The sequence below is a fragment of the Protopterus annectens genome, chromosome 12.part0, assembly GCF_019279795.1.
Source record: "Protopterus annectens isolate FY-2018-M chromosome 12.part0, PAN1.0, whole genome shotgun sequence".
NCBI lineage: Eukaryota > Metazoa > Chordata > Ceratodontiformes > Protopteridae > Protopterus > Protopterus annectens.
The window spans coordinates 1359087093-1359113452 of record NC_056746.1 but is presented as its reverse complement, the minus strand read 5'-3'; the positions used below and the strand labels follow the sequence as shown (position 1 = coordinate 1359113452).

Below are 26360 nucleotides of genomic sequence, written 5' to 3'. Positions count from 1 at the left end.
CTAGTGTTGAAGCAAGTTGGGTCCAATCCTACCAAACCCTTATAAAACCAGGGGTGGGATAAAGGAAGGTTGTAAAGATGTGTTGGAAGCAAGGTGATCCCATTAGGGTCAAGATAGAATTTATTAGTTTTGTTTGCTTTCATTAACGCAAATCTGCCAGCAGCAATATGGGTATGTGGTCTCACAAGCATGTATTGTGAAATGCATTTTGACATACTTGAAAGGAATTTTGAAGAAGGGTTAATACTTGATATCCCTTTTAGAGTTGTCCTGCAAATTGGCAGGAAGTAAGGTGCTGATGCTCAGATCTCTATGGCATCCTTGTTCAGGTTGCACTCCTACATGCTCTACACAGCCAGTTAATAGCCATCCATGGGTGTTCCTGTTAGAAAGAACATTTGTTTAATGATGAGGCAGGTCAGCTCAGCATTAGTTTCATCCAAGTATGCTCTTCTGACTACATTCCTCAAATCTGCAACTCACAGAGGGATTGTGTTGCTACAGGCCACCCTCTCAAACTCAGGAACCCCACACAGCCTTCCTGAAGACACTGGAGGGTATAAATGTATCTCCAAACACCATTATATTGGGTGACTTCAACTACCAGAATATAGACTGGGAACATTACTCAAGCCCAAACTTTCTAGCCCAAAGGTTCCTGGAGTTCATAAATTCAAATGCCATGGAACAACTAGTCACCATTCCCACAAGAGGAGAAAATATACTAGATCTCATCATCACAAACATGGGGACAAAATGCTCCACACCGGAAGTATATCCCTCATTGGTGAGATCAGATCATAAACTAATCTCACTGGATATCCACATCCCACCCCCACCCCAAACAAGAGAGACCACAGTGAAGAACTTCTCTAAAGCAAACTTCACACTACTCAAGACTGGTGTGGTATCCTTCAAGGCCCCCGAGCCAGTGGAAACCACAACCCAAGCTGCGGAAGCCCTTACAAATGCCTTCTACGAACACCTCCAGGACTGCATGGATCAGGCAATCCCTAATAAAACCAAGACTCTTTCCACCAAGGGCAAATGTCCAGTCTGGTGGACCCCAGCCATAAGCAAACTTTACAATAAGAGGAGAAAGCTGTTACATGATAGAGCAAAATCCAAAAAAGAGAAGACACCTTTGATCATTATTAGTAAAAAAATACGAGCACTCATAAAATCATCCAAGGCCAACTTTGAGAGAAAAATTGCCATAGATTCAAAAGACAATCATAAGGCCTTCTTCAGCTATGTTAGAAACCTGGGTGGAAACTCCCAGATATGCTCAGAATTAGTCCAAAATGATACAAAAATCACTGAACCCACAGACATTGCCAACATACTGGCAGACAGGTTCAGTGCAAACTTCACCCCCCTCTCCCCCCCAAAAGGAGAGATAACTATCCCAGCGGAGTGCAGCCCCCCAGACATCTCCAATGCGCAGATGAAAGCTGCTGTCTCTAAAGCTAAAAACACAGCATCAATGGGACCGGATGGTGTCCCTGGCTGTGTGCTACACGAACTCAATGAGGAACTAAACCCGCACATAAGGCAGCTGTTTAATCTTAGCCTTACCACAGGATACGTGCCCAAGGAGTGGCGTATGGCAACTGTGGTCCCACTCCACAAAGGCGGTGCCTCTACGGACCCTGGTAATTACCACCCCATAAGCTTAACAAGCCTGGTCTGCAAAGCTATGGAGAGGATCATAATGGAACTCATAAACAAAGACATAGGGGACTTGCAGACATTGGACCCGACCCAGTTTGGCTTTGTCAAGGGCAGATCATGCCTTTTGAACTCGGTCGACTTCTTCGAAACAGTCACCAAGGCCATTGATGAGGGAAAGGCAGTCCATACAGCCTACCTTGACCTTGCAAAAGCTTTCGACACAATACCCCACTCGGGTATTATAGAGAAACTTAGCAGCTTAAATGTAAACCCATATGTCACAAGATGGGTTGCAAACTGGCTAAAGGACAGAACTCACAGGGTTAGAGTAGCTGGCGCCATGTCAGACTCCAAGCCGGTCACAAGTGGTGTCCCACAGGGCTCAGTCCTTGGCCCCCTGTTGTTCGGCATCTACTTCTCAGAAGTACAGGCAAACATAGGAGGACTATGGCTGACAAAGTTTGCAGATGACTGCAAACTGGGAGCCATAGTGGAAAGTACATCGGACACAGATATCCTTCAGAGGGTCTCACAGAAACTGATAGCTGGTGCCAGAGCCATGGCCTGAAGTTAAATGCCAAAAATGTATAGTCATACCCTTCAGGAAAAACAAGGTAACCCCAAGCTACCATATAGGTGGCAATCCACTAAGCACAGAAGAGGTTATCAGGGACCTGGGGACCCAGGTTGACAGTGGCCTTTCTTTTGACACTCACATTGCTAAAGTGGTTAGAAAAACCTTCTACATTGCCCACCTGATCATGAAGGGATTCACATCCAGATCAAGTGAGGTCATTGTTCCCCTGTACTCTTCACTTATCAGACCAATGATCGAGTACAATGCCCCATTCGGGATGTATCTCACCCGACACCTGCAGCAATTGGAGAGACCCCAAAAGTTCCTCACCAAAAGGATAAAGGGACTCCAAAATCTGTCATATGCTGCCAGACTGAAGAAACTCCAGCTCTATTCAGTTGCATACCGTCTGCTCAGAGGTGACCTGTGCCTGACATACAAGGCCATGTCCAACCTGGAATTAATGGACATGCTCCACCTCAAAAAATCCAAATCTACCAGATCCACTAGAGCAAGCGACTTAAACCTTAGCACGGATATAAATAGGACATGCTGGAGGGATAGATTTGTCACCCAGAGACTCCCTATGTTGTGGAATAAAATCCCAGTCCATGTGAGGCAGAGCACCTCGCTGGCTCTGTTCAAGAGAAATCTTGACCGGTGGATGGGAGATCGTAGGTTTACCCCGGGAATCATCTCTGTGTCACTGCTGGACAGAGGCACAACAAACACATAAGGGGTGGTGTAAGCTACAAAACTCTGGGCTAGGCTTATAAATGCCTTAGGGCAGATAGCCTAGTATAAACCTATGAACCTATGAACCTATGAACATATGTGCAGTCATTTCCTCAAAGAAATTGTTTGTATCCCAGGTAAGGGGGAAGGAAGGTGGACTTGCAGACCTGACCTTTAGTAGCCCATTTGCTGTGTAACTCCTTGTACATTTTTATGTGCTCGTTACGGAGTTCATGGTAGTATGTGGTAACTGTTCGTCAGCAGAAAACACAACTCTTAATTTTTAGATAATTGAGCAAGTAAATTTCAGTAAGTACTTTTAGTATGGTATTATTTAGCAGAGAAAAACAAAAAAGCACTTAAAGACTCTCTGTCTTTCTTTTTTATGCTTAAGGCACAAACTGTATCAGTTTTTTTTTGCATAGTAATGTTGCTTCTCAAGTGCTAACTGAAAGTTACTGTTTCTGTCCCTGAGTTTGGAACTGCAGTTTTGTGTTACTGTTGTTGAACAACAGCTGTCTCTACTGCCCCTCCCATTTGCCTGGGAGCCCTCTGCATTCCGTTCACATAAATAACATCGTAGCAATTCTGTAGCTAATGTGACTTTATAGGGCATGTGACCTCTGTAGTTAAACTTAATCATAAAAGACATAGCAGAGTGTGCATAATGGAATATTTACCACGGGGTGTGTTAGAAGTCACAAGGCTTAAAGATTTAATCATTTGCATTATAATGCGCCTGGTAAACGTTACGGAGACAGCACTACTTAGTAAAGAAAGCATAAACTGTTAGGTAAATAAAGACACTTGCAAACCTGTTTTTGTGTGTTTTATTGTCGTCTGCATTTTTGCATGATGTTATGCTATCGCAACAACTGAACTTAACTTCACATGTCATTGCGTGAATCACAATAGTAGAAATATAGCTGGCAAAAGTTAACTGGGAATATGTAAAATAAAGTAAAATCTCTAGGCAGGAAGTAAAGATAGCCAAGATGAGGGGAAAAGGCTGAGTGTGATCATGGATACCCAGTACCAGGGGGGTATCATATTCCAAGAGGCGTGCAAGTAGTTAGAGTAGAACCCCCCCCCCCATAGGAAATACAAAAGGTATGAACTTTGGACCCTTAATCTGTTAAGAGAAGAACAAAAAAAAAAAGAAAAACAAAGAAACAGTCTCTGAACTCAAGCAAAGAGGTTGTGTAATCTCCTTGCTACAATTCCAAATAAACAAAACTACTAAACACATCATTTAAAGAGTTGTAATGTCAGCCATTGCTTGTTAAATCAATCCTGGTATTATGCAATGAAATGAATCCTGGTAATGCACTTGTATCTGTTCAGGAAATATTCAGAACTGCTGATGAATCCCCTTTACACCTTGCACGTAGGGCAGCTGTACCCTTCACCCATTCCTAATTGTAGTACTGCTTATCCCTGTATGGGCACCAGAAATGAAGGCAGAAGTACATCTGGGGTCTGACCATGGAGATATAGATATCTCTGCTTTTGAAGTCTGTTTCCCTAAGGACACAGAAATACCTCACAAAGAGGATTACTGGCCTCAAACAGATGCCCTACGCAGACTGTCTCAAAAAATACCAGCTTTACTCCATTACATATCGCTTACTCAGAGGTGATCTCTGCCTAACATACAAAGCTATGTCAAACCCAGAGCTGTTGGACATGCTCCGCTTAAAGAAATCCCAATCCCTCCGAGCTACACGCTCTAGGGACCTAAACCTTGTCACCACAATAAACAGAATATTGTGGAGGGATAGATTCCTGTTCCAGAGACTTCCCATACTCTGGAACAGACTACCTATCTATGTCAAACAGAGCTCCTCATTAGCACTCTTCAAGAAAAATCTTGATGATTGGATGGGAAATAGGAAATCCACCCCGGGGATCACTTCTGTGGCTCTGCTCGACAGGGGCACAGGAAAATTATTTTCTTGGTGGCGAAAACCAGGGTATCTTTTTGGCTAGGCTTATATAGGCCCTAGGGCCAATAGCTTAGTGCCCTCCTATGAACCTGTGACACTGCCTATCATCTTATTTGAAATGGCCACAGCATTCTCACATTGTACTTGGTGGTCTATTTTTGAAGTTACGACCACACCAAGGTTCTGCTTTTTAGTATTACTCCATCCTGTTTCTATTCTACTTTGAATTATTAGAGACCAAGGGAAATATTTTTCACTTCTTTACACTAAACCTTTGATGCCCCTGCCAGTCTTACGGGTTCATACGTTGTTACTAGACAGCTGAGCAGGTAAATTATTTGTAACCTAGTTATGACAATTCTGACTAGTCACTACTCCTTCCATGAGGGTTTGTGAGGCATAGAATCTCTTCCCAGATTCCTATCACATATTGCTTCCTTATTCCACTGCCCCATTATGTGTCACCCACATAAAGGTTTAACCTGCTCTCTGTGCTCCCCATGATAAGCTATATAAGATTACAAAGGAGCATGGGTCACAGGACTATTGCTTTTGTTATTTATTTGATGACCAGGTCAGCCACTGGACACAAGCAACCTTTTGCCCTTTTCATGGGTGACCTGGAAGCATTGTCTAGATAAGTGACTTACTGAGAATCACAAAATAGGTAATTGGAGGCTGAAAGAATAAAACCCTGAACTATAGATAACAGACACTCTGTTCTGACCTTCTTCTTTCCATTTTCACCTGAAGAATCCTTTCTTCCTTCTCTCTCATTTGATTCCTTCTGCTATATGTTTCTCCAGCCCTGCTTTGCTTTTCTTCCTCCCTTTGCAGCCCTTCACTGGGTTTCTTCATTCTCCTGCTTGGACTCATGTCCTCTCTTCTTTAGCTCACACAGTGCTTTGTCCACGCTAGTCTGACCTGCTTATTATCTAAAACTGCCTGTGACAGTCTCAGATCACTAAAATATCTCCCACCTCCAACCCAGCTACCATCCCTTCTTAGACCTGTGCAAGCTCACCACTCTCTTTTCCTAAGCTATTTCTCATGTCTCGGCCACTTCTGAAGCTTTTCCTCATGGGAGTAGACAGGATTCTTGGAATTGTACATCAACGTCCAGAACATAGCCCCCTCCCTCTCCAAGTGTAGATAGTACATATTTCCGAAAAGCATACATTTTCAATACAGAAAAACTTAGGCCTAAAGTGACAGTCAAGTAAAAAACTAATTTAGCCAGCCTAGGATAAAAAAAAGCAATTTAACAAAATCTATATCTCAATAAATTTTAGCACATCTCATTGAACGAAATAAATGATTTATTAAAAATGTATCCTGTGGAACAGACAGTGTATGCCTGCCTACATCCTTACTGTGGTACTTCTCACTTGTGCTCATTTTTCCTGAGTTTAACGTTATCTCCTGCATCTCCAAACTACCTTTCACTCTTCTCTTCCATGCTTCCTCTCTTCTTCAGTCCCTTGTGTCAAGTATAGATCTGTACCTTCCTTTTTTATTGCATTTGGCACAGCTCTTTCTACCGCCTGTATCTCTCCACCTTACATCCTGAGGTGCTGAGATGACCCTCTTGAGTTATGCCCCATTTGGTCTGACTCCTCTTAGGTTCATAGGTTCATAGGATGATACTAGGCTATTGGCCCAAAGGCCCTTATAAGCCTAGCCAAGAATTTTGCCCATATTCCCTCAAAGTCAGCACCTGTTTCCCCTGTCAAGAAGGGAAACAGGTGGGATCCCAGGGGTTTATTTTCTGTTTCCCATCCAGTTATCTAGGTTCCTCTTAAAGAGGGCTAGAGAGGTACTCTGCTTGACATGGAGAGGGAGACTATTCCACAGACAGGGGAGCCTTTGGGACACAAATCCATCCTGCCAACAGCTCTCTTTGTTTTTCCAGAAAAAGTCACCTGGGCAGTCTTCATCCCCCCATCTTCTCACACTGCATCTTTCCAGTTCCTATTATCTCCCTGTCTGTATGTCTGTCTGACTGTCTGAAGCTGAGTGGCACACACTATGAGCTCTTCTGTCTTTCTAGCTACCTTACCTTCTACCATCCTAGTCTTCCTTCATGATATGTAAAACCCCTCCCCCAGGTCCATACCAACGCTGCCATATCTCATCTAGAGCATTAGTCCCTTCATGATATGTAAAACCCCTCCCCCCAGGTCCATACCAACGCTGCCATATCTCATCTAGAGCATTTGGCCCTTCATGATATGTAAAACCCCTCCCCCCAGGTCCATACCAACATTGCCATATCTCATCTAGAGCATTTGGCCCTTCATGATATGTAAAACCCCTCCCCCCAGGTCCATACCAACGCTGCCATATCTCATCTAGAGCATTTGGCCCTTCATGATATGTAAAACCCCTCCCCCCAGGTCCATATCAACGCTGCCATATCTCATTTAGAGCATTTGTCCCTTCATGATATGTAAAACCCCTCCCCCAGGTCCATACCAACTCTGCCATATCTCATCTAGAGCATTAGTCCCTTCATGATATGTAACCCCCCCCAGGTCCATACCAACACTGCCATATCTTGTCTAGAGCATTTGTCCCTTCATGATATGTAAAACCCCTCCCTCCAGGTCCATACCAACGCTGCCATATCTCATCTAGAGCATTTGTCCCTTCATGATATGTAAAACCCCTCCCCCCAGGTCCATACCAACGCTGCCATATCTCATCTAGAGCATTTATCTCTTCATGATATGTAAAACCCCTCCACCAGGTCCATACCAACGCTGCCATATCTCATCTAGAGCATTTGTCCCTTCATGATATGTAAAACCCCTCCCCCCAGGTCCATACCAATGCTGCCATAGCTCATCTAGAGCATTTGCCCCTTCATGATATGTAAAACCCCACCCCCCCCAGGTCCATACCAATGCTGCCATATCTCATCTAGAGCATTTGTCCCTTCATGATATGTAAAACCCCTCCCCCCAGGTCCATACCAACGCTGCCATATCTCATCTAGAGCATTTGGCCCTTCATGATATGTAAAACCCCTCCCCCCAGGTCCATACCAACGCTGCCATATCTCATTTAGAGCATTTGTCCCTTCATGATATGTAAAACCCCTCCCCCAGGTCCATACCAACGCTGCCATATCTCATCTAGAGCATTAGTCCCTTCATGATATGTAACCCCCCCAGGTCCATACCAACACTGCCATATCTCGTCTAGAGCATTTGTCCCTTCATGATATGTAAAACCCCTCCCTCCAGGTCCCTACCAACGCTGCCATATCTCATCTAGAGCATTTGTCCCTTCATGATATGTAAAACCCCTCCCCCCAGGTCCATACCAACGCTGCCATATCTCATCTAGAGCATTTATCTCTTCATGATATGTAAAACCCCTCCACCAGGTCCATACCAACGCTGCCATATCTCATCTAGAGCATTTGTCCCTTCATGATATGTAAAACCCCTCCACCAGGTCCATACCAACGCTGCCATATCTCATCTAGAGCATTTGTCCCTTCATGATATGTAAAACCCCTCCCCCCAGGTCCATACCAATGCTGCCATAGCTCATCTAGAGCATTTGCCCCTTCATGATATGTAAAACCCCTCCCCCCAGGTCCATACCAATGCTGCCATATCTCATCTAGAGCATTTGTCCCTTCATGATATGTAAAACCCCTCCCCCCAGGTCCATACCAACGCTGCCATATCTCATCTAGAGCATTTGTCCCTTCATGATATGTAAAACCCCTCCCCCCAGGTCCATACCAACGCTGCCATATCTCATCTAGAGCATTTGACCCTTCATGATATGTAAAACCCCTCCCCCCAGGTCCATACCAATGCTGCCATATCTCATCTAGAGCATTTGGCCCTTCATGATATGTAAAACCCCTCCCCCCAGGTCCATACCAACACTGCCATATCTCATCTAGAGCATTTGGCCCTTCATGATATGTAAACCCCTGCCCCCCAGGTCCATACCAACGCTGCCATATCTCATCTAGAGCATTTGTCCCTTCATGATATGTAAAACCCCTCCCCCAGGTCCATACCAATGCTGCCATATCTCATCTAGAGCATTTGTCCCTTCATGATATGTAAAACTCCTTCCCCCAGGTCCATACCCAACGCTGCCATATCTCATCTAGAGCATTAGTCCCTTCATGATATGTAAAACCCCTCCCCCCAGGTCCATACCAACGCTGCTATATCTCATCTAGAGCATTTGTCCCTTCATGATATGTAAAACCCCTCCCCCAGGTCCATACCAACGCTGCCATATCTCATCTAGAGCATTTGTCCCTTCATGATATGTAAAACCCCTCCCCCCAGGTCCATACCAACGCTGCCATATCTCATCTAGAGCATTAGTCCCTTCATGATATGTAAAAAATCCAGCTTCTGCACCTGCAGACCACTAGAACAGCCTGTAAACTGCATTCATCAGACCTATCGCTGAGTACAATGCCCCCTTTGGTATGTACTTAACCAGGCATATCCAACAACTGGAACATCTACAGAGGTTCCTCACTAAAAGAATACAAGTAATATGTCCTATGCAGAACGCCTCAAGGCCCTATCCCTATGTTCCATCTCCTACAGGCTTTTGAGGGGAGATCTATGCCTTACATACAGGGCATTTTCAGACCCCACTCTGATGGACCTCCTGCATATCCAAAAAAGAAACATTAACAGAGTTACCCATTCTAAAGACTTAAACCTTGCCTGTGATATAAATAGGATCTACTGGAGAGATAGGTATGTATCCCAGAGACTACCCCATCTATGGAACAGGCTCCCCATCCATGTGAAGCAGAGTTCCTCCCTAACCCAATTCAAGTGCAACTTGGACAACTGGATGGGAAAATGAACATTCATTCCTGGTTTGGCACCTATGTCTCTAATGAAAACAGGTAACCTGTAAATGGTTCATCTCCCAAGCCCATAATTACAATTATCAAGGGTATCAGAACTTGTCAGAGATTTGGGATGCATGGCTAGGCTTAAAAAGGCCCTTGTGGCCGTTAGCCTAGTAAACACCTATTAACCTATGAACCTATAAACTAAGGTCAGCTTCTACACTTGCTTATGTGAACAGCAGGGTATTTTTCCTTACACTCAATATGTCCTGTGTAGGTCAAAAAACAGTACTGTGTTGAGATAATATGATGAAAAATTAACTAAATGTATTTTTTTCACTGAAGTTATCACAATTTTGCTGAAGATTTGGGTAAAATGTATCCATCATGACATTTTAGACCCACATCTTTCCAATTTCTCAGGAAACTTTTCTTCGTAACCATTTAGAGAAAATGTTCTTTTTTCTGTCACTACTTGGACTTGCTAGTGATCATTGTTCATTATAAAACTTTTTGCTTGTGGGAGATCATAAACCTTGCTGCAGGTCTGCGGTAGAATTTTTTTTTTTTACTAATAATATAGCCTTAGTAAAATGCATTTTCATATATTACATAATCCTGAAATATCCACAATGTTTTTGCTACTTTCAACAGCCTCAGAACATTTTGAGTCTGTCCCATCTTAAAGGTAAACAGAAGCTTTATTGTCAGACAGCAAGATATGGCACTGATACGATGAGTTACAATGGAAACCTTTCTAATGTTCCTCTGCACAGGGACAAAGATGTGATAAATGTTTTGGTATTTCTCAGAGAACCTGTAAAACTCAGTATGTAAAAGCATTAAAGGGAAAAGCAATACATATATCAGAAAACGTAGACATGAGAGATAATGTAAGAAAGTTTAGTTCAAAGAAAAGGTAGCGCAAGGGTAGTAATATTTTTGTAAAAAGATGTAATATTTCCTTTTTTTAAACTCACACTATCTTCATGCTTCCCCTAGTTCCCAGAAGACCCATTTGTTTTTCTCATGGCAACAGCTGACCAGCTCTTTGTCCAAGTAAGGTAAAAACCCTATGGTCTATTCATTTCCTGTCCAAAACAAGAGCCTAGAAGTCAAATTTTCTTCAATAAAAGCTGGGTGCTGAGAGATGGCTGTCATAAGGGTGAGGGTAGAACCTAACTCCCCTAAACTTAAACCCTCCTTTCTGATTTCCTGGAGTGATACATGCATGCATCATACACACATGTCCTGTCTTCCTGGCAAGTGCAAGGTATGGCCATCACCCTGACCCATGTGCTGCATGCTAAACCTTTACATTCCTGATGGGGTTGCCACTGTAGTGGGCTGAACTGCCACTACAATCAATGAGACAGCATCAACTATCCAGACCTATTCCCACAGCCCAGTTCTTCCAGCTTCACATGCCGGTAGTTGAACACAGGCCATTGATGTGATATGTTTTGATGTAGGAAGTTTGTGACTGATGTCGGAAGGTTTGTGACTGTTTTCCACGCCAAACATATATGGACTATATGACTGTGATCACTTTATATTGATTTATTCAGTCACCATAATAACAATAAGGACAAGGCAACTTGAGTCTAGTAACATGACAGATGGTTAAAACAGAGGGAACAAGAAGTGGGCTGACAGCAGAATGCTGATACTGGGAGAAATGACACCATGTGCCTGTTCTGGCTGGTTTTAGTTATCAGACTATTTATTTAGTTTGTTTAGTTAATGTTTATTGACTGGTAAAGTCCAACTAGGCACATCCCCTTTTTCAGGGGAGGCCCGGGTGGATACCCAAAACAGAATTAAAGATTGGTGAAATCACAAATTATACAATACATTAGCTCATATAGCAGTAGTACTCACACTGTGGTGAGCCCTAACCGGGAAAAGCCGAAAAACACAAACAAACTCACAAGGATTGCAAGATATTAATACAGATATTCAAGAATAGACAAGAGCAGTTGACTATACAAGAGAAGCATGTGGGAAGTAGATATCTTTTCTTTGTTTAGATAGGTATGACTAACTAAGGGAGAACTAAACTTAGAGTACGACGTAGTAGAGACGTTCATAAAGAAAGAAAGGAAAGGATGAGACTGACGGGGATCGACAGGGGATCTAGACAGACAGAATAGGAGGGGAATTAGACGGGAATGAGAGATGAGAGTACTGTCAGGCTGAGTGAGTAAAGATCAAAGACGAGGTGTAGTGAAGGAAGGCCTATAAAGATGTCAGGAAGTGAGGGGGGGGGGATCATCCAGGTGTAAGGTAGGAACAGAGCCAAGACTTAGACAGGTGAGATTTGAGGAGTAATTTGAACTGTAGGTGATCTGGTGTAGTAAGTATGTTTTGGAGGATTGAGACTAACCCTTCTACTCAGAAAATGGAAATGTTAATCCCCCCTCCCCCGCCCACCAGAGAACAGAAACTCTGGAGGCAAGACTGCTATAACTATACAGACAGAAAAAAGCCTTATTGTGCAATATTACTGGCGTCTGTTTTGAAGGTGGGAAGTGAGAGACTGACCGCCTCACTAGCCATGGGACAGTTTAAAGCAGGTATTGCATATTTCATATGGATTGTGAGTGCCAGAAATAATTTTATTTGAATACTGTTCAATGACACATATAAAATGTTTTGAACTTTGTTGTTTAAATTACCAGTGTTCAAACATCCACATCTTACAAATGGCCTTATTGTTTTGTATTGCCTCATGAAAGACTCCAAATATTAAATGGGTACAGATTTTAGGATGTTTTTTCACTGTGGTAGATCCTAAACCTTCTAATAGAAGATCTGCTCCAGTGGTAGCACAATGCAAAAAAACAAAACAAAACAAAACAAACGTCCTTTCTTGTATTTTTCTGGGCAGAGAATGAGCCTCAGTCTTTGCCTTCTGCAGAGCAGCTAATATTCTTTAACTCAACAATGATCCATATCTTCCCTTCCACTAACAGTTCTCATCACCACTCCTACCCCTTTTATTTTTCTCTCTCTCATTTCCTGTTCGTAAACATTCCAAATTATTGACTACTGTACAACCATTAGTCACTGTGTTTCCTTAACACTGGATTCTATGATGCTTAATGACCTAATTATTGTCTAAAGTATCATCATGTAACTAGAATTTACCCAGGGTGAACATTCTTTACTGAACTGTACTTTGTTAGAAAATTATTAACCTTATTTATCTGAGAGAGTAGATAACACCTAGAATGTTGTGTCTTTCGGCTTTTCCCGGTTAGGGGTCGCCACAGTGGAACTCTGGTCCGCTAATGATTGGCAGTTGATTTTTATGTGCTGAGTTGCCGGCCCTAACGCACAACCTTCAACAAAGGCACACCCATTCATGCATGACTCCACAGTAGACGCTCTAGCTGAGAATCGAACGGGGCAATGTCTTGCTGTGAGGTGACAACGCTACCGCAGCACCACCACCTTGGATACCGATAACACCTAGAATACACTACCAAATTGTGTCAAAGCTAAGTACTAGTGCAGATATTTTAAGAACAACTTGGACACTTATTATGGGAATTATTGCTTTGGTGTATTGGCAGGCTAGAAGGGCATTAGTGCCCATGTCTGAATTATTTCTGTGTATGTATGTATGCATGTGTGTAAGTTGAATTCTTAGATTTTTATCTCTACTCTACATACATATACATGCCATGTTATTTTCAAGTAGTTTTCAATCATGTTTTGTAATTACTGTACTAATTGTTTAATTCATATCGTTTGAGTATGTACTTCCAGGCTGAGGCTGAAAAAGATCCATGGGGATGAGTGTTCTGTCCAGGTTAACAAATACGTGTATTTAAGCAAATAACAACAGGCAGCAAAAAGTTATAGAGGAAAAGCCCTCACACAGACAGACAGACAGGCAAACAGATTGGCAGACACACATAGGCATGCAAACACAGACAGACAGACATCCATACAGACACACACACGTGTAAATGCACCCACACACCCACACACACACCCTTGAATGCACAGACAAGACACACGTGTACACACAGGCGTGTACACACACTGCACAAACATATACATACATGAATGCACAGACAGATGTGTACACACACACACACACAATCACAGAGATGGCATATACACACCCACCCACACAATAATGCACAGACAGACAGACAGACACACACACACACACACACACACACACACACACACACACACACACACACACACACACACACACACACAAAACAAAGAAATGCCTCCAGCAGTATCTGTGCAGCAGTTAGGAGAGGTACTGAAATCCATCTGGGCTTCAGGTTCGGCTTCTGAAGTTACCATATCAAAATATTACCCTGTTCTGCAGTGGAGTACATATGAAGTGCAGTTATATAAGCTGCAAGGCATGTACTTCTAACTAAACATAGTTTTCTTGAAAACTACAATTAATTTCTAAGGCAATTCACCATTAATAACAAGCTAGCCTTATTCACATAGCCTAGATCAATAATTCATGTTATTACATTTATTACATCAGCTGTAAGAGAGAAAAAAATAGAATGTTGTAAGACATTGCTTGACTGTAGTACTGTTTCTCTGAAAGAAGACAGTTCCAAAATTATTACAGAGGCTTCCTTAAGATCTTCCTCAAGATCATTTCAGTTGTTTCTAAGAAAAGCAAGAATATAATTTTTGACAAACATTTCCTGGATTTCAATATTCATTCATATATAGTCTACCCTAATTGGATATATTCCTGAACATCTACACAGCTAGATGAGAAGTTGACAGGAAAAAAAATAGGATATATCCTTTAATCAGTTTAATGCATTCTGGGTAATTTGTTGGTACCTAATGAGTGACATGCTTTATTAAAGGTTTTGTGACTTTTTGCTTTATTAATACCAAGACAGCAATCCTGCAGATAAGTGTGTTTGATACATATTTAATGTGCCACCCTGCTGAGACTACATCAGCATTTCAGTTTGATTTATTTTAATGTTCCCCTCACAAGTTAACATTACATACTGATTCTAACCATGTTTCACTGCTTGGTTTGCCTGCCTAGGTCTAGGTTGCACTAAGTATAAAGGCATTTGAACTAGCCGCACAATGTAATAAAGATGTCTGTAACAGTAAATGTGCAAATGTGAAAAAAAAGCAGTTAATAAATAAAGGAAGGAATACCGACTGGCTAACAAAGAGGCTAAGATCAGTTGCAATAGTAATGAACAGGGCATCAGAGGCACCATACCAGCTTCTGGAAAGTGACACAATAGATGGCACAAAGAAATTCTAGCAGGTTGCAAGATAAAGACAGAAAGATAAAGAAGATAGTTATCAGATGCTATTCATAAGGGATGCCAACAGCAACCTGCTTACCAGGCCACAGGGCATCAAAAGCAGATGGAAGGATACTTCCAGCACCTTCTTGATGAAGAAAACCCCACAGAAGCTCTACTGCCCAAGACTCAGCCTACAATGAAAGAAGAAGAGGAGCCCATCCTACAAATAATAAGAACAGCACTAAGGAAAATGAAGTCATGGAAAACAGCAGGCTCAAATGAGGTCACAGCAGATATGATCAAGATGTTGGGTGAGTTAGGGAAGAAATAGCTCCTGAGGGTACTCATAGCAATATGGAGAGAGAAGCATATCCCAAATGACTGGACAATAAAAATCCTGATGCCAATGCACAAGAACAAATTGGATACTCACAACTGTGGTCAGTATAGAGGTATCAAACTCCTGTCACACTGCATGGAAGTGTTGGAGAGGGTGACTGATAAATAGATACACAGAATAGTAGAAAGTATGCAGAACAGCAGAACATAATATGGGAGATGAGCAGTTTGGGTTCAGATCAGGATATAGCACAACCAACCCAATATTTGAGAAGCTGCAGATGAGGAGAGAGTCTAAATGGTCATTCCTAGACCCAGAGAAAAAGCATATGACAAGGTCCAAGGAAAGCTGATTTGGGCAGTCCTGTGATGGTTCAAGGTTCCCAAAACACTGGTAGAATTAGTACAAGCTATGTACAAGGACCCAGCGATACAAGTATGAACAGTGTTCAGACTCACAGATGGATTAATAGTGGGAGTGGGTGTGCATCAGGGTTCATCCCTGAGCCCACTACTGTTCATACTGATGATGAACCACATTAGCAAACAGGCCACAGGGGACAAATAAACAAAATTGCTATATGCAGATTATATGCCATTACAAGCAGACACTGAACAGTTCAGAAAATAATAGGGGACTGAATGCAAAACCAAAGGTGAATTGGACAAAAGTGAGTACCGAGAAGGCAGCTGTCATGCCAGAACACAGGGGTGTGAGAAGAAGCTTTAAACTGAGGTAGAAGGGAAAATAGTGGAGCAGGTTACCAGGGTTACCAGCTTCTAGTATCTGCGAGGGGCGGTTGAAGAGAAGGGAAGTCTGAATGAGGAGGTCAAATCTATAGTCAGAGGGTCTGCAGCCAAATGGCACAGAGTGACGATAGTTGTGCATATTAGAAGAATGTCAAATATGCTAAAACATAAGGTGTGCAAAACAGTGGTACGACCAGTACTACTGTTATGTGTACACACAGTGGTACGACCAGTACTACTGTATGGTACAGAAAACTGGGCAGTAAAGGAAGAGCAGCTGAAGATGCTAGAGGTGATGAAAATGAAGTGCCTGAGATGGGTGGTAGGATGAACACTGTGGGACAGATGAAAAAATGAGGACATAAGAGCAGAAGTTAAAGTAGCTTCAATTGCAGAAAAGATCAAAGAGAACACATTACTGTGGTTCAGATACATGTGCAGAAAAGCAGAAGGCAATCTGGTGAAGAAGATTTGGAACAGACGTGAAAAAGGCAAGAGGAAACAGGGGCATCCAGCAACAAGATAGATGGATGGTGTGAGAGAAAACCTGTGAAAGTCAGGTGTGACTGTCAATGAAGGTAGTAAAATGTGCACTGAATCGAGGGGGTGTCAACAGTCCATGCAACACCCCAACCCCATGTAGAGAAAAATGTGAAAAAGGGGGTTGATGATGTTGATGATACCTGATAGATTAATTTCACTCCTTTTCCCCTTCAATGACATCTTTATTTCTTCCGGGAATGTTTTTTTGTCACTGTAATGCCACTTGCCATATGCCCTCGTAATTATAAGAATGAGCTGTGCATGCACTTGTGGCATTCTTAAGACCTGGGTTTGATTCTGGGGATTATATTTTGATCAGCCAGAACAGCATAATATAATTGCGGACTTTTCCAGAATATGGCAAAAGCTCAGAAGAGCTTTCCACAAGGAAACCTTTCCACCATAATTCTCACAATGCAAAATGTAGCCTCACCTACTGTACTTTATATCTACTACAAACTCTCTGATGATTGCACTACAGGGAAAGTGACAAAAGTTCTTCTGAGCTGTTGACTTTCAAAAATTGCTGGTCAGGTATTATGGACCACAATTTCTCAAATAGCCCCTGGTACCAGCAAACGGTGACTGAGATATTATGCATCATCAGTGATCTCACAGTAGCTAGTTTCACCAAACTGAAGTTTTATACTTTGTGACTGAATAAGTCTCATAAGTAAAGGTCTGTTCATACCTCCAGAATCTCATCTTGTTGAAACCCAAGTCAGAGAACCCAACATATCAAATGTCATAGTAGTGATGTAAACAACACAAGTAAACAAAGACGGGACTTGGTTCCCCTTCAACTGAAGGATTAGACTGCTACGTGTGACAGCCATGGCACTAGCATTTTGCTATGCGCTTGTCTGCTTAATCATCAAATAAATGGGTCTTGCAGGGATCTGCACCCTCCAGAAGTTGTTGAGAAAGACACTTTTTGTCCTTTAGTATCTGAGGGTCTCAGTTCAGATTTACAGGTTGGAATACTAAGCTGCAAATGAGCAGTGACCAGCAGACATGCAGTGCTCATATTCTCTGTGACAGAGGACCACTCATGCTCTAAGGTCAACCCCCAAGACAGTTACATTTAGTAATTTTCGCTATGCAAAAAGTAAATACAGTGTAACATGTAATTCAACTCCCTTCTTTATTTGCAAAAGTTTTACTGCATGAGAATACATTAGCTAGAGTGGTTTAAAAGGTAATACAACATCTAACAGGTATGTACGCATTTCTTTTGAAGTCATCTGCCACTCAGGACTCACCATCTGCTACATACAATTCTGTTGCTACTTTTGGAGTTTAACTTGTAAATGTTAGAAACACAATTCATAGAAAGCAGAGGCTGCTGGGATACTTGGCCCACTACTGCACTTACATACATTTCTAAATTAATTTTTCCCTTTTGTCTTTCAAATAAATACACAGTGCCATAGGGTTTCCTGACTCCCAACTAGCCACACTATCCTTTTCAATCACATATGAAAAAATATTGCTGCCATCTTACACATAGGGCTGTGAAGCCTGTGTAACCGAGAACAGAATATGTCAGTCAGACAGGTATAGCCTCATGCTGTGCTCTGTTTTGTGTGCACTGAAGTAAATAATTCCCTGTTCCGTCTTCTCCTGGGCTCTTAGTTGTAAAGTTTACTGAATAGTCAGACTACTGATGCAAGCTTTATGGAAGCTTTTGAATAAACGGATCATTAGTAAGTGATGTGTTCTGCACAGCGCTCAACTATAATAAATTGGAATTTGTGCTTGACGTTTTCCGTTTTTATTAAAATAATAACAGGAGCATCACAGTAATTTTTCTTTACTTTTTCCTTCATTGCAAACACTTGTCATAAATGAACTGAAATAAAAATAAACCTAAATCATAAAATTCAATGTTTATAGTATCACAAGCCTTAAAACAGTGTATGCTAGAATTCAAGGCATAAGTTGAGTAATTATGTATTTTTTTTTTGTTCATTAACACACATAAATGCCCTCCAACTTTAGATTTTTATTATAATGTACCTGCTGGACAAGAGTCATCTAAAGGCTGTGACCTCTTCCTGTTTCTCAACTGTACCCGCTCCCGGAGACAAGTGTACTTATGTTCCCGGGGTTCCTGGTTACCGTCTGCAGCTGTCTGATGAAATAATGTTTTGAGAAAATGTTTGTCAGTAGGTACAATAATTTCACAATCAATTTAGCACCCATTTATAATGAAATAAATGTCATTAACTTGTGCTGAAACTGTAACTAGTCTGCAAGAAGTCATCACCCAACATTCAAACAAACTTTATATTCACCTAATAATAAAATTGGGAAAAGCTGTTTGGCATTAGAAAAGTTTAAGTGACTGTCTTCTAAGTGAAAATATTTCTCTTGTGTAATAATCAGGTAAAAACTATAATTCATGATAAGGATATAGGTTTACTATGCTTTTATACACACACTAGGTGAATTGTGGGCACAAGTTTTAAAGTAAAGAGACTCCAGGTTGGACTCAAGTGCCTTTAACGCCATGAATATTAAATATTAAAAAGCAAAACAAAAACTGTAAACAGAGTGTGCCATTATACACATAGGCAGTTTATATACAGTGATGTGCACACACATATGCAATTTGTGAATCAAAACACACAACTCACAGCAGCACACCCAGACAGGTCAATGAATCGTGTAGCACATTTTGTCAACAGAAGTGGCATGTCATTATGAATCCAAAGCACCTGAGGCATACACTGTTGGAGCACAATTGTGCACACATACTATATATCATTTTGACTTACCTGGCAAGTACATGGGCAACAATTCCCCACATTGCAGCAGACATTTTCTATGATACCCTCAAAGCCAGCTCACAAGTAAATGCACCCCAGCATAATAGCACATATGAGGACATGGAACTTATAAATGAAAACCTTTTGCATACAATATCTATACGTTGCCGCCTCACAGCAAGATGTTCTCCGGTTTAATCCTCAGCTGGGGTACCTTCTGTGCGGAGTCTGCATGTCCTCCCTGTGGTCACGTGTGTTTTCTCTGGGTGCTCCGGTTTCCTCCCACCTCTCAAAGACATGCTTTAGGTGGACTGGACACTCTAAATTGGCTCTAGGTGTGAGTGTGTTTGTGTGTGTGTGCCTCCTGTGGAAGGTTGGGCACTGGGCTGGCAACTCAACACTGTAAAACTCCAATGCCAATCATGAGCGGACAGGTGATCCACTGTGGCAACCCCTAACCGGGAAAAGCCAAAGAAGAAGAAGAAGATCTATATGTGTTTGGTCAATCCTTTCTTTGGTCAACATCTGGAAGTGCAGGGTCGTTTGTATGAATATCTGGTTTATCGAACTGATATGACATTGAATGTTTGCTTTGCCGAAAAAGGTAAGTGGGATGCACACTAGTTGTGAGTGCCTTTGTGTGAATGTGTGTGTGGGTTAGGACTAGATTAAGGGTTAGATTAAATGTGTGCATGTGTGTGTGTGTGTGTGTGTGTGTGTGTGTGTGTGTGTGTGTGTGTGTGTGTGTGTGTCTCTGGAGTTGTGATTGTTTAGGGTTAGGTTCATGTTTAGTTTAGCAGACAGATTTAGAAAGCCTGGCAGGCTCTCATGTGGACCACATTCTGCATGTGCTGGGGGTCCAATGTAGTGCACAGTGTGGTCTGAATCACAAATAATTATGACAGCTGTGCACATCTCAGTCCCAGTTGTCCAAATATAGATGAAAATGCATCCTTTCCTTCTGCCAAACAACATAGTGAAGTTGTGTGCCAATGACCATTTTATAACTGGGTTGGGAGGATGGCCTAATGGTTAAGGTGTTTGCCTTGCAAACACAAAGTACAGGGTTTGAATCTCACAGGGGATAATTGGCTAGGCTTAAAATGGCTAGCAAGGGCAGTTAGCCTAGTACGAATCTATGAACCTAAAATCTGTCTAGGGCAGATAGCCTAGTATCTACCTATGAACCTATATTCAACCCTGGGATCTCTCCTGTGTCCCTGCTAGACAGAGGCACAGTAAACTAATCTTAAAAGGGTACCTTCTGTGACCTACCTTACAGAAGCACAGTAGGCTAATCTAATAGGGAGGCGGAAGCCAAATACACTCTGGCTAGGCTTATAAATGCCCTAGGGCAGATAGCCTAGTATCTACCTATGAACCTATAATCTACCTATAATAATGTAAATATGAATAGTGCTGATACATGCAGTTCCTGTGTGCATGACACACCAACTATTCTCTCTTATCAGCCATGTTATGTGGCATTGAAGGGAAGCCCTATATGTTGACAAATACCATGAGCAATCATGCAGCATGGCTTCAGAATATATTATGTTCATACTAGGCAATCACTAGCAGCTTACATAGGGCTGTGTTGCCATGTGGTGCCAGAAATGCACCCTGGCTATGCATGACAGTCAGGACCAGCTTATATAGGACTGTCATGTTATATGGCACACATGTGACCTTGCAGTGCAATGACAACATGCAGCCTAGACACAGCTGTATTAGACAATTCTATCTAATACTAAATGCTTTTGATTTTACAACCATTACCTAGCCTGACGCCATTTGTCACAGTACCAGTATACTGCATTGTTTGTTTAGAAGCTCACTGCAAATAGATGACAAAGAGAAAGCAATGAATGAATATGTTATTGCTCATATTATGGCCTGGAATATCTAGGTGAGATATGATATCTACAGCACTGACTTGGTAGTGCTCTTTGAGTACCCTCAACTTCTCAGACCTCCTCCTCTACAGGTTCATCCATTTATGGTGACATTGTTTGTTAGTTCTGGCTATGCTTATGTCCTGGGATAAATGTCTGCCTATGTGCACCCTATGATCTGTGCAATGGCATCCCTCAGAAATTGGAAAACTTCCATATTTCATATCATGGAAGGGCACTGCTTGGCTGCTGAGTAAATGGACCTCTCTGTCCTTTCACAGCGGCACCCTCAGTGCCTACTGTGTTACCCTCTTGACAGGTATAACACAGTCAGCACATATATGCCAATATCCTGCCAATAAGTGAAGCCATTGGGTAATCCACAACCAGTCTTACCCAGACTCACCTGCTGGGACACAGTGCCTGTGGCTAAGCTGCCAGGGTGCTGCATGTTGAACAGATGCTGTATAACTGTATATGTGGCAAGTCCCTTACACAGTAGCATGCCACTGTTCCTTCACGTGTCATTCCACAGTATATTATGTGGGCAGCCATTGTGGCAACCAACAGTAATTCATAAATAAATTCTCAGTGGAAGCCCCATTTCACATGCATGTACACCTGATACTATTTAAATCAAGTGTACATGTTGTTCCACATCCACATTGGTTTGTACACTGTATAGTGTCACTAGAACATCATATTTCCAGCGGTTGATACTGCTGGGCACTTCTTGGATGACTATCAAGAAGGTTTTTTTGTGGGACACTCAGGAAACACAGGTCCTCCTGAATAGCTCACAGGGAGAGGGAGGTGACTACTTTGTGATGGGATATGGTAGGCACCATGAGAAGAGGCAGAGGTGCTGGACAGAGAGGATAGTAGATGTTAATGTGGTAGATTTGTTTGGAAGAACTATCATTAAATGCTGGTGCAGGTTTACAGGATTGTGGCTTACAGCAAAAAACAAGGTGGTTCAGCTATAGACCACCCCAGACTGTAGCAATACCCCAGGCCTGGATATGCTACTAACAGAATAGAAATTGCTGCTTGTTTCCATGTTTGATGTTTCTATTACCAGTATTCTGGTGTTCATCGTGTTGTTAGCCTGTGCATCATCTAAGGGAGTGGTGTGCCTAAAAATACTTCAGGCACTGCCAGCACCTGTCCAGGGCAGATACATGGTTTGGCTGTAGTCAGAAAGCTGGCTTGCCTTGGGCACTACCACTGGTGATGGGACTCCACTGTTCACATGAAATAGGCTGTAACATGGCCCAAGGAGGGCTACTCCACATGATTCCCCAGGTATATATCCCTAGATAATTCTGGCCTACCTGTATCGCATGTAACTAGGGACATCTCACTGGACCAATCTTCCCACACAGTTGTGTTCCAACTATGTCTGATGGAGGTGCTGCTCAGATGAGTGATGTTACCACACCTCAGCACCCAAAGGGACAGTACAATTTTCTTACCCCCACAGCACTGCTATCTCCTTGGGGTGCCACACAATGGGGTTGGGGTGTTTGCTGCTCCTGTATCTCTGGAATGCTACAGAGACCTGCTGTGGCACAGAGAGTGGGTTCAGTCCCATTTTACTTCTGGGCTGCATGCCATGGCCTGTATCTTACAGTGTGTGTTCTGTGTTGGTTATGGGTTGTTTGCCAGGAGACACAGTGAACCCATTCAGTTACACACCACATGCTTGGAAAGGCTTGTCATGAAATACGTAACCTTAATGGATCAATGCATATTTTGTTTAGTTTGCTGTCCACATTTGTCCATTCACAACTGTTACAGTCACTCCCCCCAAGAAATAGAGATTCACAATCCCCTCATGCATTTCTTGTGCCTGTGGTGATCCCATGACATCCTCTGCATGGTTGGCCATGCCTGCTGTCAGTACACCCTTTCTTTAGGTAACATGGGTTACTACATAAGCATCTCAGTGTTGACCCACCATGGAGATACAGGTAGATGCTTTACTGGTGCAGAGGGCTGCTACAGGAGTGTGGTGTAACAGCCAGGCAACATTGGCAGAGCCATGCACTTCTCATGGAGATGAGGCTAGGGGCACCTGTTTTGTTAGATCATGTGGGAGACATTGAGATCCTTGCTACTATACACATGCAGTTCCTGTTTTAGCCAGGTGTGCCACTAACTCTGCACTCTTACTAATTTTAACAGTCTTTGATATAACACTGTTTATCTGTTATGTCTTGTACATATCCATACATACAGGATCCTACCGCTGCACTATTTCTACATAGAGTATCTTACCACTGCACTATGAATACATACAGTATCCTGCTGCTGCACTATGCATACATACAGTATGCTACCACTGCACTATCCCTACATACAGTATCCTACCGCTGCACTCTCTATACATGCAGTATCCTACCACTGCACTATACATACATACAATATTTTACCACTGCACTATCAATGCATACAGTATCTTACCGCTGCACTATCCATGCATACAGTATCCTGCTGCTGCACTCTCCATACATACAGTATCCTACCACTGCACTACACATGCATACATACATACACTACCTTACCGCTGTACTATCCATGCATACAGTATCCTGCTGCTGCACTCTCCATACATACAGTATCCTACCACTGCACTATACATACATACATACACTGCCTTGCCGCTGCACTATCCATGCATACAGTATCCTGCTGCTGCACTATCCATACATACAGTATCCTACCACTGCACTATACATACATACATACATACATACACTGCCTTACCGCTGCACTATCCATGCATACAGTATCCTGCTGCTGCACTATCCATACATACAGTATCCTACCACTGCACTATACATACATACATACATACACTGCCTTACCGCTGCACTATCCATGCATACAGTATCCTGCTGCTGCACTATCCATACATACAGTATCCTACCACTGCACTATACATACATACATACATACATACACTGCCTTACCGCTGCACTATCCATGCATACAGTATCCTGCTGCTGCACTATCCATACATACAGTATCCTACCACTGCACTATCCATACATACAGTATCCTGCTGCTGCACTATACATACATACAGTATTTTACCGCTGCACTATCCTTACATACAGTATCCTACCACTGCACTATCCATACATACAGTATCTTACCGCTGCACTATCCATACATACAGTATCCTGCTACTGTACTATCTGTACATACAGTATCCTAGAGCTGCACTATCCCTACATACAGTATCCTGCTGCTGCACTATCCATACGTACAGTATCCTAGCACTGCACTATCCCTACATATAGTATCCTACCTCTGCACTATCCTTACATACAGTATCCTGCATACAGTATCCTGTTACTGCACTATCCATACATACAGTATCCTACTGCTGCACTATCCATACATACAGTATCCTGCTATTGTACTATCTGTACATACAGTATCCTGCCACTGCACTATCCATACATACAGTATCCTAGAGCTGCACTATCCCTACATACAGTATCCTGCTGCTGCACTATCCATACATACAATATCCTACTGCTGCACTATCCATACGTACAGTATCCTAGCACTGCACTATCCCTACATATAGTATCCTACCTCTGCACTATCCTTACATACAGTATCCTGCATACAGTATCCTGCTACTGCACTATCCATACATACAATATCCTGCTGTTACACTATTCATATGTACAGTGTCCTACTGCTGCACTAATGTCATTAGCAAATATGTCTTTTATTACAGGTATCGCATCTGAGCTTTATCCAAAGACTTATGTGATTAAGGCATCCTGTATCCATTGTCATTGCCATTACCATACCTCTTGTCCATCTTGGGTGGACCAGGGAGTGATGGCTATGGTGTTTCACCATCATCATTGTCTCTATCCTAGTCTGTGTTCACAATAAAGAATTGTGCAGGATGCAGGCCTTCTGAAGTATATCCTGGAATATGCCATTATAGCTGTCCAGATAGTGGAAATGCATTTCCCAAAGATGCATTCTGTAATGTCATGTTCATGTCTATGGGTAGAGTTGTAGCCCAATTTGATGGGTTCAGTGGACAGCATATTACTGTAGCCATGTCTTCAGTGGGTATCCAGCATCACCTAATAAACATTCATGGGATAAATACCATGGCTCAGATATGTGGTGTATAGGTTCATAGGTTCATAGGTTAGTACTAGGCTAACTACCCTTATGGGCCATTTTAAGCCTAGCCAATTACCCCATGTCAGAATCAAACCCTGCACCTTGTGTTTCTAAGGTGAGCAGCTTAACCATTACACCAACCTCCCACCCCACTGGCACTGGAATTTCATATATTGGTGTCATACTTGCACCCTGTACAGCACAAACCTCCCTGATATGACCCCTTGGTTGCATGCCATTTGGCTGTTCACTGGGTAGTACATGTGTAGCTGTTCTCACGTGGCTTCATATGTACCATCCACTGCATGAAGGATGCTTTGTATGTAGCAAACCAAATGGAAACCTAACATGATGGGGTTATTTCTTCCTGTGTGACCTTGAACTTTATATATTGGTCCACATGTTCCAGTAGGCATTTCATATACTTCTGTAGGACATGATTAGAATATGTCTGAGATATACCTCTGGTATTCCCCTGTAGGTCTTTAAAAGTTGCTCATGACCAGGATGGTCACATTGATCTATTTCTTCCACCTGCTACCTGCATGAAAGAATCTGCATATCACTCTCAACAAGTGCTATCCATACGGAAACTGGCCAACTGCTCTTAGATGTAAGACCAGTGTACAGGAACCACAGCAGAAAGGCCATCCTGATGAGGTGGTGACCCACAAGAGGACATTGAGGTGTCCCAGTTGTAATGCTAACTGTATCAGTTTGAATCAGGCTAATAAAGTATGGCAAGTTCTTCATGGCTTATATGAAATATGCAGCAATGTTTGCAATTGCTCTGTCCTACATTTATGTCCTGTTGTGGGTCCATGTATGTCACTGTGCA

At 42.4% G+C, this 26360-nt stretch overlaps 1 protein-coding gene across 1 annotated transcript in view; it reads right to left on the bottom strand.

The window, feature by feature from the left end:
- Positions 1–26360, bottom strand: part of RBBP8NL (RBBP8 N-terminal like) — a 345060-nt gene that overhangs the window by 17678 nt on the left and 301022 nt on the right. Inside the window, exon 13 of the mRNA XM_044090408.1 lies at positions 18712–18826. Coding sequence (XP_043946343.1) covers positions 18712–18826 — 115 coding nt within the window. The remainder of the gene's footprint in view (positions 1–18711; positions 18827–26360) is intronic.